Source organism: Lemur catta, chromosome 9, assembly GCF_020740605.2.
Source record: "Lemur catta isolate mLemCat1 chromosome 9, mLemCat1.pri, whole genome shotgun sequence".
Classification (NCBI taxonomy): domain Eukaryota; kingdom Metazoa; phylum Chordata; class Mammalia; order Primates; family Lemuridae; genus Lemur; species Lemur catta.
In genome coordinates, this window is record NC_059136.1 from 75,281,167 (window position 1) to 75,297,873 (window position 16,707).

Below are 16,707 nucleotides of genomic sequence, written 5' to 3' on the forward strand. Positions count from 1 at the left end.
TCATATAGACTATCACCAACCAACATCCATTCATAGTAGGGAGTAGGGAAAATTAGGAAACAAGGAAACTACTAATATTTTAAATGACTATGGAATAACACATCCCTGTTTGTTAATTTTAAAAGTCTATTTAAAGAGATATTTGCTTGCTCTCTCATTTCTTCACTCATTCACTTTTTCTATAAACCCTGAGCACCTACTATGTGTCAGGCACTGTGCTACCTTCTGCGATATACTATGTGATATGCTCATATTATAAAATACTTGATGCTTGCTCTTATGGAGTTTAGTGTCTAAAAGAATTTGTTGATCTCTGGATTATAAGGGTCTACAAGGACACATCTTATTCATTTTTATGTCCTTTCAATAGCCTACACATAGCAGGCATTTTGTTATAAAAGTTGATATTAATACTTTGCAGATGGTAGTGTTAACATTAGGTTTTGGCTCGGCGTGGTGGCTCACACCTGTAATCCTAGCACTCTGGGAAGACAAGGCCGGTGGATTGCTCGAGGTCAGGAGTTCAAGACCAGACTGAGCAAGAGAGAGACCCTGTCTCTACTAAAAATAGAAAGAAATTATCTGGCCAACTGAAAAAATATATACAGAAAAAATTAGCCAGGCATGGTGGCACATGCCTGTAGTCCCAGCTACTTGGGAGGCTGAGGCAGAAGGATTGCTTAAGCCCAGGAGTTTGGGGTTGCTATGAGCTAGGCTGAAGCCATGGCACTCACTCTAGCCCAGGCAACAGAGCGAGACTCTCTCTCAAAAAAACAAAACAAACAAACAAATAAAAAAAAAATTAGGTTTTAAAATGTTTAAAAACTGCCTTCTCCCATCCAAGTACTAACCAAACTTTTGTACCCCCATAATATGCTGAAATAAAAAATAAATAAACTGCCTTCCTTAAATAAATATATTAAACATAATTTCTAAAGCATTTGAAAATTTGTTTTTAATTTGTAAAAGACTAAAAATTCAATTATTTGGAATTTTAATCAGATTTTTCTTTAAACCCTTAAACAATTTATCAGAGCATGTTTGTTCTAAACAGTGGTTACCTTACAAAACGCATCCATGGTTTGGGGAATAAGAACTAAAAGAAAGATCTTATTTTCTTTCTCAGAAAAAAAAGTTACTGAAATTAAAATTTAGAAAATTTTAAACTACATTTTAAAAACCGATTCCTCTAATACAGTAAGTGCTTAAATCCTACATGTGATATAAAAAACTTCAATTTGATAAAGGAGATATGTAAAATCTAATAAAAATCTACAGGTAATTACCTAATGGAAATATTACATATGTTACACACGACAGAATTGCCAATATTTTCACACTTTAGAAACCTAATTAAAGGAACTGTTCCAATGATGACTTATACCATATACTTATATTATAAAATTCAACTCAATTTATATTATAAAATTCAACTCAATAAAATTCAAATGTTCCTTAGGCTAAGAATTAGTAATGCTCTTCTTAGGCTAAAATCACTTAAATCTATGTTCTGCCAAAGTTTGCTACTGTTAGGCTGTGTATCAAAACCAAAATCTGTAAATCTCAATAATGATCAAAATTTTATATATATAACACTTTTGCAAGCTTTCAAAATACTCACAGCTGAATGAGCATTTTAAGAAATATTTGGCAATGATATCAACCTATTCCTGACTTGAAATAAACTTCAACCTAGGACAGGTCGTTGTTTACTGTTGATATCAAGAGAGTGAATTCACTTAGGAAATAAGTCTGGCTTATGAAGTATTTTGTAAGACTATAGCAAGCATAGTAGATTGAGATATACTAAAAAGATGATTGCTGAAATAATAGTGGGAAAAAAATTTATCAGATGATATTTCGTATCTTGGTAGATCTCTGTAGTAATGATGCTCTGAGGCATTCAAGTTTTGAAATGGGTCATGCCTCTACTTTTGATCCTAAATTCATCAGTCCTGCACAGGTAATTTAGTATCTCAATTCCATGGCAAAGTTAGCTCCCTAATCCAATGGCTTCTATCATTGTTATCCATATAAGCTAAGCTCTGCAATTCTAGGTTGTTTTAGGCATTTCTAGATTGATAATAAAAGATAAAAATGTTCATAAAAATTTAAATAATGCTCCACACACACTCAATTCCCACAAATCAATATATCGGCTTATGAGAAAAACATGTTCCCACTCATATAAAAATGAACTTAAAAACTAAAGATGTTTACTTCTTAACATTTTGAATGTAAGAACTTATGAAAGATCAAATTCACTTAGCTAAAAAAAATGCTCTGCACATACATTATGTTCTTCTAATTTTATCATATCTATTACAGTTGATCTCCAAATTGAACTTACGTTTTTCATAGTTACTGAACATAAGTAAATCCCTGAAATCTAATATTTTAGCTACTTAAAATTATTAGCAAAATATCCATTTAACTGGTAATAAACTGTTAAGAAAACACAGTTCTCAGGGTACAATTGTGTAAACTCTATGACACAATTGAAATGGGGCAATATTTATTTAAAAGCTCTGTGTTTCATTATACTTCTAAAATTTCCTAGAAATAAAGACAATCATCTTTTAGAAGAAGGGAAAATTTTTCCACTGGGATATATTTTGCTTTAAAAAAATCTGTTAAAGTTAACCCACAGGTTGTCTAGAAGTTAACTACCAAACATAAGAATTTTTCCAAGTGTAAAAAGAAATTTTTCTGTGACATGACTCTAATATATTACAGATCACTGTAATATATTAATGTGGACCACAATAAAGATTATATTTTAATACACTAGGCTTTAAATAATCGCAAGTCACTGACATGTCATTTACTAATCTCAGCACAAGCTGAGAAATTTCTTGAATGTTACAGCTAACCAGATGTATTAACTACACCTTTACTCAATCCTGAATCATCTGTATAAACTGAAATAATGGTTGCCATACAAACTTCAAGTAATTCTTTCACTTGTACCAGGACCATAAATTTATGACCTCCCAACAGGTTTATAGATGAAGAAGATTTACTTTTTTTTCACTTATTAACCAAAATTTAATTGTGGGCCTATATACGAGGCATTCTGCTAGATTTTATAGTTACATCTGGAAGCAAGGCAGACATGGTCTCTGCCATCATGAAGCTTACAATCTACCAAGGGAAACAAATCATCACTTCAATCATTCTAAAAAAAACAAAAGGAACAAACTCAGACACTAAACAACCACGGATGGTTCTTCTTTCCTTCCTTCTCTCTTTCTTATTTATTTTTTTTTATTTATTTTAACTGATAACCAGAGAGACAGAGAATGGTTCCAATTTAATATAGTAATATAGTAATGTTCCAGTTAGTATAGTAATATTTTGGCCAGAAGCAAACACAAATAGTTGGAAAACCTCTTTTAACACGTAAGGATCTTATGTAGAATGGACAATCAGAATTTGAATAAATATGATTGACAGTTTTACATGATGTAGTACAACCAAAAATTTTTAATCTTAATGGTATTATAAGCAGTGCACACCTCACAAAATCATTGTACTCAAAATCTCTGACTTAGTAAAAGCATATTTTCCCACAGGGATCATATATATCATGGTCAGATTTTCTTAGATCAGTTTTCAACATCTAAGCAGAGGGAAAGAATGTTTTCAACATGAGACAGAGAGAGATATGCCCAAAATAATGTAAGTCATATACATATTTAGTAGCACCATAGGATACAAAAGCCTGGTCTTCTAACTCCCAGGTCAGCACTCCTTTTCATTATACCAGTCACCTTCATATGCCCTATCTAAGAATAAAGTGTGTCAGTAAAACTTAATATTACCAACTGATAAAATCACCAGTATGATAGGAGAGGTATGAAAAATAGCAGCTTTTAATTCATAATCAACTGTAAATAAAACTATAAACAACACTAACAACACACACTATAACCTAGCATGGAAGGCAATTCTTCCTGGTAAATGGTTTAAAAGGCTTTGTAAAATTAAAGCATGTATGGCTGTATCTATAGTTCACTTAACTATCCAATCAGTCAACTCTAGAGAAGAAAAAAAATCAAATCAGTTTGTTACCACTGGAATATGTGAATCTTTCACTTTTCAACTACTTGATCTATTGATAACTTGTCTCTTTCTTACAGATAAACTATCTCTTCTTTCTGGAGGCACAATAATAAGAAAAAACATTTAACTCATCAGATCTTGATAGTTCATTTTTTCCTTTGAATAATTACTTTAAACTCCTTTTAGGTCTTGCTTTTTCTATGTAGTCTGAATTGAGAAACTTTGGTAGTTACTCTCATATCACAGATACCCTTGTATATATTTCCCACATAAAAACCAAAGTGAATGTGAGTCACAGAAAACCTATACTTGAAAATAATATGAGCTATAGTTGCTTTATCAACTATATCAGTATATGTAAAGATATAGACGTAATTCTTCATTCTAATGGTCCTGTGGCAATCTCTTCATTTTCTGATTTTTCAAAATGGAAGAGAAAGTGAATTTCTAAAAATTGGTAGCTTTATATTAAAATCTCTAGTGTTACTAACTTTTCCCATATTAAAATATATTATTAAAAGTTTAATTATGCTACTTCATTAAAAGTCTTGTGTATAAAACTGTAGTAAGATAGAAAGTATAAAAAGGTATTAAATGAAGAGAAAAGAATCACACCACTATTCATATTTCAGGATATTTTATCTTTTCTGTCTAGACATATTTTTATAGCTTCCATCATCCTATACATGGAGTTTTGTATCTATATCTTTCTCTTGTTACAGAATCATCTTATTAAAATTTACATACATTTTATGGTTGCAAAATAGTCCTGTGTAGATTTTCATAATTTATTCTTCAAACAAAGCTAGACATTTAGGTGATTTTACTTTTTCTTTTTTAGGTTATAATAAAAGTGTGAAAGTAGAATATTCAGAGCCAAAAAGATCCCAATTTATATTCTGTTTCTAACTTTTAATAGCTATGTGGTTTAAAGCAAATTATTTTGTTTCTCTGATCCTATTATTCTATGGTCATGGGTGGTTTTAATAAAAATATATGCAAAATGTCTAACACAGTGCCTGATACATAGTGCTTAGCAAATCATAGTTACTCTAAAACTCTTTCATATTTCAAATTATTTCCTTAGACTAGATTCCCAGAAGTAAAATTATTCATTCAAAAATATAAATATTTTAAGGCTCCTGATAAATACCACCAAATTATTTTCCAAAATGTTTATAATAATTTAGATCCTCAGCAGCAATGAGTATGTTCCTGACCACTAATATGCTAACTTAGAAAATTAAGTTCAATGAAAAACCCAATTACCTAAACAAAATAAAACCCTAATATAATTTAAATACATATCACTAATAAATTAAATTCAATATAGACTTACCCTGCCTGAGGGGCTGCTATCCCTTTATGAGAGGGAGATAAAGTCTGAAGTTTGTTTCCCAAAGAGCTGCTAACTGAGGACACTTTACCTGAAGGCACACCTTATAATAAAAAAGGTATTAGTTTTAACAATACTATGAAAAAGAAAAATCACATAAGACAGATCATCTGACAAAGAAAACAATGCTTTAGTAATATTCTTTATGCATATAAGTCAAAAGTTATCAATGAAGAAAATTTTTTTTAAAAAAATGACATTTGCTGGGAATATATGCCATCCTTCATTTGTAATTTCTAAATTTCTCTCTTATAATTTACATACAGACAAAGGTATACTTCATTGGCCAATATCTTCTTCAAACTGCTAAATATTTGTCTATTAAGAGCAACTATCAAGTTCAGAAAGGTATAAAAACCTAAGGCAAAAAGGAAGGGAAAATGCTATGGTCAAAGAATCAAGAAAAGAACTTGGTCAACTACTCTGAACAGATGATACATCAATAATATCAGAGAAAGACATTAAAGCTAAAAAATAAAATATCAACATTAGAAGCTATTGAAAGTTACTTTATTTTTACCTAGAAATAATTATTATCCTTCACATCCCTTCTTAATTATAAATCTATTTTAATAGTCCAAACAGACCACCATCTTCATTTTAAAAACAAATCAAGTTATTTTATGGATTTCATTACCTACAACAGTCTTGCTAGTGACACTCGGTTGTGGTAACCGTGAAGATCCTGAAGATGTGGTTCCAGGAGAATTTGACTTTTTAAGTGCAGGCGGCTTATACTAAAATAATGAAAATAAGATATTTTATCAACATCATTTTTAATTATGGATTATAAACTAATAGTTCAAAAGCTAACATTCGCTTAGTATAGAATTTCAGTTTTACAAGATGAAAAGAGTTACGGAAATGGATGGTGGTGATGGCTGCACAACATTATTAATGTATTTAATACCACTGAATTGAACAATCAAAAATGGTTAAGATGGCAAATTTTATGTTACGTGTATTATACCACAATAAAAAAACTGAAAAAAAAAAAAAAACAAGCTCACGTCCCCTTAAATGAACAGTCTTTTTATTAGCTACCCAATTACCTAAATTGAGAAAGTATTGATTAAAATATGTCACCTCAGAGAGAGGTTACCCAAAATATGCTCCCTCTCAAAACTGGTGTACTAACAGTTAAACTCAGAGCTACTTTTCCCAATTGACACATACATACACAAATAAAAAAGAAACAGTCTAATGGAAAAATTTTCCTCAATGATAAGATTTTAAACACCAAACAAACATTAGAAAAACTTAGAAACACCTAATGATGCTCACTTGGTGGTACACCTTTGAAGGTCAAGATTTTTACCTGTTCCTGAGTGTGGTCATATATAGAAAAATTTCCTACTGATAAAAATTCATAAAATTACATACTAGTCTGGACAAGCTTTACTATAGCTGCCTATGCATTTGTCCAATGTGAAAAGAGCAAGCTAATTCTGACTTCACTATTCTCACCAGAGAATGTCAGTTGAATGGAGTATGGGCTGACATAAGATTGGATATTTCGGCCGGGCACAGTGAGTGGCTCATGCCCGTAATCCTAGCACCCTGGGAGGCTGAGGTGGGCAGATCACTCGAGCTCAGGAGTTTGAGACCAGCCTGAGCAAGAGCGAGACCCTGCCTCTACTAAAAATAGAAAGAAATTATCTGGCCAACTAAAAAAATATATATATATAGAAAAAATTAGCCGGGCATGGTGGCGCATGCCTGTAGTCCCAGCTACTGGGGAGGCTGAGGCAGGAGGATCGCTTAAGCCCGAGAGTTTGAGGTTGCTGTGAGCTAGGCTGATGCCATGGCACTCACTCTACCCCGGGCAACAGAGTGAGACTCTGTCTCAAAAAAAAAAAAACTCTCTTTTGAGTACTTCTTGGAGGGGTGGTCTTGTCTTGGTGAATTCCCTCAGTCCTTGTTTATCTGAGAATGTCTTAATTTCTCCTTCATATAGAAAGCTTAGCTTAGCTGGGTACAAGATTCTAGGCTGGGCATTATTCTGTTTCAGAAGAGTGAGAATGGGGCCCCAACTTCTACTTGCTTGTAAAGTTTCAGTTAATCTTTGACAAAATAGACAAAAACATACTCTGGGGACAAGAGTCCCTATTCAATAAATGGTGCTGGGAAAACTGGATAGCCACATGTAGAAGACTGAAACAGGACCCACAGATTTCACCTCTCACAAAAATCAAATCACAGTGGATAACAGATTTAAACCTTAAATGGGAAACGATTAGAATTCTAGAAGAAAATGTAGGAAAGACTCTTACAGACATTGGTCTAGGCAAAGAATTTATGAAGAAAACCCCTAAGGCAATCGCAGCAACAACAAAAATAAACGACTGGGACCTGATTAAATTAAAAAGCTTCTGCACAGCCAAAGAAACAGTCATGAAAATAAACAGACAGCCTACAGAATGGGAAAAAATTTTCGCATACTACACATCAGATAAAAGACTGATAACAAGAATCTATTTAGAAGTCAGGAAAATCAGCAAGAAAAAATCAAACAATCCTATCAAAAAATGGGCAAAGGACATGAATAGAAATTTTTCAAAAGAAGACATAAGAATGGCCAAAAAACGTATCAAAAAATGCTCAACATCCCTAATCATCAGGGAAATGCAAATCAAAACCACAATGAGATACCACTTAACTCCGGTGAGAATGGCCTTTATCAAAAAATCCCAAAACAACACATGTTGGCGTGGATGCGGAGAGACAGGAACACTCATACACTGCTGGTGGGAATGCAAACTAGTGCAACCCCTATGGAAAGCAATATGGAGATACCTTAAACAGATTCAAGTAGACCTACCATTTGATCCAGCAATCCCATTATTGGGCATATACCCAGAAGAACAAAAGTCATTCTTTAACAAAGACACCTGTACCTGAATGTTTATAGCAGCACAATTTACAATCGCAAAGATGTGGAAACAACCCAAGTGCCCATCAATCCACGAATGGAGTAGTAAACTGTGGTATATGTATACCATGGAGTACTACTCAGCTATAAGAAATAACGATGATACGACATCTCTTTGGTTCTCCTGGAGAGAGCTGGAACCCATTATACTAAGTGAAGTATCCAAAGAATGGAAAAACAAGCATCACATGTACTCACCAGAAAACTGGTTTCCCTGATCATCACCTAAATGTACATCAGGGAAGGATACCAATTGGATATCAGACTGGGATGGGGGGTGGGGGGAGGGGATGAGTGTATGCCTACATGACGAGTGCATTGCACACCCTCTGGGGAATGGTCATGCTTGAAGGTGCAGACCCGGGGAGGTGGGGGGGGGGAGGGGATGGAGGTATGACTACATGATGAGTGCCAGGCGCACTGTCTGGAGAATGAGAATGGACGCGCTTGGGACTCTGACTCGGGGGGATGGGTGGGACATGGACAATGTATATGACCTAAACTTATGTACCCCCATGATGAGCTGAAATTAAAAAAAAAAAAAAAGATTGGATATTTCGGCTTCTCTTTTTTCTCTACTCTCTAGATGGATATTACCATTAATTTAATTTTACTACCTCTTTTTGAACTCAATTTTGCTCAGTTTCCTGAATACAAAAATATCTTATCGATTACTTGCTCCAATAGAAAAAAATGAATTTGCCCCAACTTAATAAAGGAATTTAAAACTCATGCCACCTTAGTGCCAACCCAATGCTTCAACTATAACGTGACAACTATACTTGCATGTGTGCTTGTGATTTAGCCCAATACAGTCTGCTTAGAATGTTATGTGAAAAACAGATCTTAAACCCAATTTTCAAAATCAAATTATATTTTAAAACCAATAATCAGTATAAAAGTTAAAGATGCACTACTACCAAGCACAGCTGGCTAAAACCAATTTTAAGCACTCAAATTCAATATGTGAACTTTTAAAAAATTAAATCTGGATAAAGGGTCACAAAAAAAATGGCATACACATTTTGCATTATTATGCCAGAAACTGAAATCTCTTAAGCATTTGACAAATAGAAAACCAAACCTTTCAGTAAATGTCTTTCAAATGAACAATGACTAGAAGTCTTTGGGAGAAGTATAAACTGTATAAAGATACAGTTTCTTTAAAACCTTAGACATGTTTCTGCTTTAAAAGGGCATCTAATTAATATCATTCTCTCCCACTAAAAAACCAATGAAGACATTAGGAAAGACTTTATAATTAACAGCAATAGGGAAAAAAGACCTAACAAAGACTTGTCAAACTACCAGAGGGTATATCTACTAAAAATAGTTAATAAAATTATATTAGGATCCAGGACTAGTGACATGCTCCAACTGTGCTGCCAACAACCAAAAAGGAACAATATGATTAGTATAAACAAAGGGTGCTGGTGTGGCCTATTACACATGGAGAGGTCAAGTCTTTAGGCAGGGCATGGGCAAAAAGGGCTCTAGTAACATCACACACTGGAGACTAAAGATTTTTATCCACACAGTAGAAATTATTATTCATTTAATGGCCTACAAATACTTAGAAAAAGGCAGAATATTTCTTTCAAAAGGTGCTTTGCTTTTACCCTCTATACATGAAGTCTTTCCACTGTTTCACTAAAAATAATTTTATTGTTGGGTTCTCTGAGATATTCAGAACTTAGACAAATCTTATCTTTATATCCTATAATATTTCCCATTACTTTCAACAAGAACTAGTCATGTAAGTTTTCTTACTGAATGCCTCTTGTTTAAAACATAATCATCTGCCTCTCAGTATCTTGCTGCTCTGCTGACTGAGATAATCTTATGTCTTTCTTTCTGAGCAGCATTCTATCCATTCCACAACATCTAGTTGAAAGTCTATTGGTATTATAAAGATCCTTTCAGGGTGACTCTATCAATCAACAATTCTATATAAATCCATTTTAATAATCAGAAGACCTAAACTGCCTTGTTTTTATACAATTAAATTCATACACATATTATAATATTCGTTAGGGTTTTTTTGTGTATTTTTACACTAATCACAAATCTAACAAATTTCCTTAGTAAAATATTTATACTTACAAAGACTATTTACTGAAATTATAAAAAATTTAAAGAACTAAGTTTACCGCATCCATTTGATTAAATGGTAGAATGGACTATTTAGACCAACCTTTCAACTAAAAACTAAAAATGCTCAGGAAAGTATAAAAAATCATTGTAAAAGCATTGAAAATATTTATACTTACAAAGACTATTTACTGAAATTATAAAAAATTTAAAGAACTAAGTTTACAGCATCCATTTGATTAAATGGTAGAATGGACTATTTAGACCAACCTTTCAACTAAAAACTAAAAATGCTCAGGAAAGTATAAAAAATCATTGTAAAAGCATTGACTGTCAGATGAGAGGAAAAGGAATTGCCAAGCCAAACCATGTGAGATTAGAATAAAAACCTGGCTATCACATGGGTTTGCTATATAAATTTGTTATTAGGCTGGTCAAGCAAACTAAAGCCAATAATTTAATTTCAAACATTTCCAGACTGATAGCACTCTTAGATACCTAAAAGGAACAAGTGCAAATCTCTGGAAGAAGGCATGTCACATGAATAATCAAAGTGAGTAATTTTTTAAGGGTAACAAGCAGCAAAAGTCAATCATAATCATGGATGGAAGGATATAAAGAACCATGAATCCAGGGGAAAACAAAGACAGCAGGGACACATCCATAAAAGTCACCTGACACCATAATTATTAGACACATATTAAAAAACAATTATATTTACTACACTTAAAAAAATAAAAGACAACTATGAAAATATTAACAGAAAATTGGAAACTATAAGAAATAGTAAGTTAGAAAACAGCCAACTTTAAGAATTTAAAAACAAAATAACAAATTACAAACTCAATGGTAGAAAAGTGAAGTGGCTATAAAGCCCTCCTACAGATAACAATTACAACAAGAGGACTTTTTAAAATATGATTTTAAGAGACTACTGGAAACCATGAAAAACTCACAGCTGGGTTTAACTGCCTACTAAAATCCCCCTTCCAAAAAAAAAAGAAAGAAATAAAAAACAAATAACATTTTGCAGAAGAACAAAATGGAAACAAGAATTGATGTAATATATTATGTACCATGACCAGTTTTCAACCATCAAAAAAAGTGGAATGTATAATCCACATTCAGCAAAAATTACAGTCAACAGAAAATAACTCCAAAGGAGTCATAGGTGTTAGATTTAGTAGCTGAGGTCTTCAAAAAAAACAAGACCCAACTATATGGATAGAATTGGAGAAGATTGTGCTAAGTGAAATAAGCCAGGCACAGAAATACAAATACCACATGTTCTCACTTATATGTGGAATCTAAAACACTGTAACTCAAAAGAACCAGGGAACAGAATCTTAGTTACCAGAGGCTGGGAGTGTGGGGGAAATGATGGTTAAATGGTACAATCCTCAATTAGACAGGAGGAATAGTTTTATTATTTTTTTTTACTTTGAAATAAATTGTACAGCATAGTGAATGCAGTAAATAACAATGTACTGTACACTTCAAAATAGCTAAGAAAATTAATTTCAAATGTTCTTACCACAAAAAGGATAAGGATCTGAGGTGATGGATATGTTAATTAACTTGATTTAATTATTCCACATTGTACTGATAAATCATAACATCACTTTGTACCCGATGAATATATATAGCTATAATCTGTCAATTTACAATTTAAAATAAATACATAAATAAAAATAAAGCAGTAAGTATAACAATACACATCAAAAATACTGATGGGTTTGTAATGACTATAGAGTTACATACATGTAACAATAGTACTAAGGATGATGAGAAGTAAATAAAAACACCCATAGATAGGGATAAGTTAAAGATGAATTGTTATTACTAGAGTGAACATTTTTAAAAAATACAAAAAGTTATAGCTAGAAAGCCAATAAAGAAAATACAATTTCTTTTATGAAGACAAAAGGGATAAGAAAGAAGTAACGGAAGAATAAAAAAAATAGTGACAAAATAAAAAACAGACAGCAATGTGGTGGACCTAAGCATAACCAAATCAATAACTGCATCCAATGTAAATGACTAAGTACTTCCACCAATAGAATGAGGGTATCAGATTTGATTTCAAAAAGAAAAAACACACAAAGAAAATCAAGAACCAATTATAGACTGTCTACAAGCGACACAAAAACACAAATTAACTTAAGTTAAAGAACAGACAGAAAATACATGAGCATAATTAAGCTGGAATGGCTATATTATCAGATGATATTCACTTTAACAGAAGAAATATTGCTGCAGACAAAAAGGGACATTTCGCAATGATAAAATGGTCAATAAAGGAAGACAACAAATTAAAAATGTAAATACAAATAAGAAGAGAAATTCAAAATATTTGAAGCCAAAACTGGCAAATATAATGAGAAACATAGAAAAAAAACACAATCATACTTGAAGATTTTAACATATATCCGCCAGCAATTGATGGAACATCTAGACAAAAAGTCAGTAAGGACATAAAAGATCAGCCACTTTAACCTAACTGACATTACAAAACTCAAAACCCAAGAACTGCATAAGAGACTTTTTTTTCCCAAATGCCAGGTAACATTCACCAAAAAGGACCATATGCTAGGCAATAAAACAAATCTCAGTAAGACAGAAATCTTACCATGTATGTTTCCAGATCACAACAAAAGTAAATTAAAAATAAACAATAAAACATCTAGAAAAGCCTCAAATATCTGGAAGTAAATGACTCATTTTGAAGTAAACTATTAGTAAAAGAAAAAATCACAAATTGGAAAATATTTTGAATTGACTGATAATAAAAATAAATATTAAGATCTGTGAGACACAGCTATACAGAGCAATGAAGCCAAAAGCTGTTCCTTTGAAAATATGTAATAAAATTGATAAACCTCTAGCTAAACTGATCAAGGGAAAAAAACTGATCAGTGAGAACAAAAGAAAAAACAAAATACCAGTAGCAAGAATGAAAAAGGATATCACTAAAAATTCTATAGGCATTAAAGGATAATACTTTCAGGTCAATAAATGCAACTACATAGATGAAAGAGACAAATTACTTGAATGATGCCAATTGCCAAAACTGACACCAAGAAGAAACAGAAGATCTGTACCACCTTTTATCTACAAAGAAATTGATATAATAGTCAAAAACCTTAGAAAAAAGAAAATTCCACGCTTAGATGGCTTCAATAATGAATTCTAGCAAACATACAAAAAAGGAATAAAACCAATACTGCAAGCACTCTTTGAAAAAATACAGGAAGAAATAAGTACAAACCCATTATGAGGCCAGTATTACCCTGACACCAAAACTAGCCAAACTAGACCAGTATTCCTCCTTTCTTAATGAAATTTTAGCATATCAAATCCAACAAGATATCAACATATATAAAAACGATAACAATTCATAATGAAATGAAATATATTAATGGCATGCAAATTTGGCCTATTTGCCAAAATTTTGCAAATTTTGCAAAATCAATCAGTGCAATACATTGTATTAATGGAATAAGGGAGAATAAACCTACATCATTTTAACACATAAAGAATGAGCATTCAACAAATTCAAAACTCATCAGTAGTTTAGAAGGAAAAAAAAAGTCCCAGAGAAGAGAAAACTTTCTTAACTCGACAAAGAACATAGACGAAAACCCACTGCTAACATCATACTCAATGGTGAAATATAGAATGCTTTTCACCTAAGCATAGAAACAACGCAAGGATGTATACTCTCATCACTTCTACTCAACACTGTACTGAAAGTTCTAGATAACACAATAAAGCACAAAAAGAAACAAAAAAGGCTGGAGAGGAGAAAATAGAACTGTCCTTATTTACAGGTGACATGATTGTATACACAGAAAATTCCTAAGAAATCTATTAAAAAGGATATTGTAATTAATAAGTGAACTTAGCAAAACAGCATGGTGCAAGATCGATATATAAAAACCCTATGCCTACAAGATGAGTGCGTTGCACACCCTCTGGGGAATGGTCATGCTTGAAGGTGCAGACCCGGGGAGGTGGGGGGGGGGAGGGGATGGAGGTATGACTACATGATGAGTGCCAGGTGCACTGTCTGGAGAATGAGAACGGACGCGCTTGGGACTCTGACTCGGGGGGATGGGTGGGACATGGAAAATGTATATAACCTAAATTTATGTACCCCCATGATGAGCTGAAATAAAAAAAAATATATATATAAAAAAAAAAAAAAAAAACCAGTTTTATAAATGTCAGTCTAAACAAGCCATAAACAATTGAAATGAAATAAAATGTAATTCCACTCACAAGAGCATCCAAATACATAATATACTCAGGGAAAGATTTAACACAGTAAGTATATGACCTATATACTAAAAACTATAAAACATTGTTAAAATAAATTAAAGAACACCCAAATAAGTAGAAAATATAACAAGTTCATGATGTGGACCATTCAATATTGTTAAAATGACAATTCTCCTCAAATTGATTTATGGATGTAATATAATCTCAATCAAATACCAGCAGTCATTTTTTGTAGAATTTTACAAATCAATTGCAAAATTTATCTATAAATATAAACCTAGAATAGCCAAAGCAATTATTAAAAGGAATTCAAGTTGGAAAATTTTGATTACCTGATTTTAAGACTTAAGGTACAATATTCAGTATAGCAATAGTTTGGTATTGATTAAAGGACAGACATATAAATCAATGGAACAGAACAGTATGTCCTGAAATAAACCCATGCATATATATTTAACTGGTTTTCAACCAAGATGCCTAGAGAATTTATTTGCAATTTAAAATCTTTTCAACAAATGGTGCTGAAACAATAGAATATTCACATATAAAAAAATTAACCATTGCTCCTTATATAGTATCACACTATACACAAATATCAGCTTGAAATGATTCATGGATATAAGAACTAAAACTATAAACTTCTAGAAAACGTAAGAGAAAAAATCTTTGCAACCTTGATATAGGCAAAGATTTCTTTGATACAAAATACAAAATTCTTAATACAAAAAGCATGTATTATAAAAGAAATAATTAATTAGACTTGATTGAATTTTAAAACTTATCCTCTACAAAAGACACCTTTAAAGAAAATGAAAAGCCAAGTCACAGAATGGGAGAAAGTATTCCTAATATACATAAGAAAAATACAAAAACTATGTACCAAGCTCTTCCACTCAACAAGATAACCTATAATAAGGTTTTATTTTATATATGTGTATATATATATGAAGCAGGTGAGACAACTGTAGTTTAATGTCCTATAAAGCAAAAGCACAAAACTATACACTTGAAAGAGCCATTTTCTCATTTATTTGTAGATACAAACAACCAAAATTGAGCACATCACCTGTGTCCGAGAAGTTGGTTTTCCTTTGGTATCAGTAGAAAATTTGCCTTTATTACTAATACGTGCTGCCTGTTCCTTACAGAAATTTATATGTCTATCAGCTGCATTTTCATTGAATCTCCTCTGGCAATATGGACATTGGATATAATCTAAAATAGATAAAAACAGAAACAGATTGATAACATAATACTTGAAATGTACACTAAAAATCAGAAGTTTTTATGAAGTCATTTGAGATGTATAACATTAAGTAATAACATCTGAAAAGCAAAAACTCCTGTTTCCTTATAACCACCTAGACCGACATGTCTGAATTTAGTAAAGAATTTTAAGAAAAAGGTCTGCTAGTACATGATAAATTTCAATTTTCTCCTGGCTTTGAATTAAATTTGAGGAAGGAAAAAAAAAGAGAACAAAAAATAAATCATCAGTAAAAAAAATAAGTAGAGGAAAAATGTTCTTTTTAGCATCTATATGTTTTCATAATAAATACACATTTTATATGGTAGACTAGTTGAGCAGTAATAACACATAATATTAAAATACATTTTAAAATGTGGGCTCATCTATTAAAATCTTTTATCTAATTGAAAACTGTCAAGAAATAGTTTACTCATCTTTAAACAGTGTTATTTTTCTCTTAAACTTCCTAACAGATGGAAGAAGTGATAAAAATATACCTCACTAACATAATTAATTCAACTTTAAGAAACAGCAAATGTTTCCTAGATAAAATATCCTCCCAAAATACAAAGTATACTGTAAATTAAACTTCTTTTAAAATTATCCTAGAACCAAATTTTGTAGCACTGTAAGAGATCTGAACTAAATGAGACACTGGGAATAGATGTGAAAATTTAGTAGTGTACAAAAAAA

The 16,707-nt window shown here is 32.0% G+C and overlaps 1 protein-coding gene across 2 annotated transcripts in view; it reads right to left on the reverse strand.

The window, feature by feature from the left end:
• The window catches only part of ZC2HC1A (zinc finger C2HC-type containing 1A), a 46,234-nt gene that overhangs the window by 12,874 nt on the left and 16,653 nt on the right, over positions 1 to 16,707 (reverse strand). For both annotated transcript variants that reach the window (XM_045560993.1, XM_045560994.1), the window contains exons 5-7: positions 15,832 to 15,980; positions 6,099 to 6,198; positions 5,405 to 5,504 (exon numbers count right to left, since the gene is read on the reverse strand). In XM_045560993.1, coding sequence (XP_045416949.1) covers positions 5,405 to 5,504; positions 6,099 to 6,198; positions 15,832 to 15,980 — 349 coding nt within the window. The remainder of the gene's footprint in view (positions 1 to 5,404; positions 5,505 to 6,098; positions 6,199 to 15,831; positions 15,981 to 16,707) is intronic.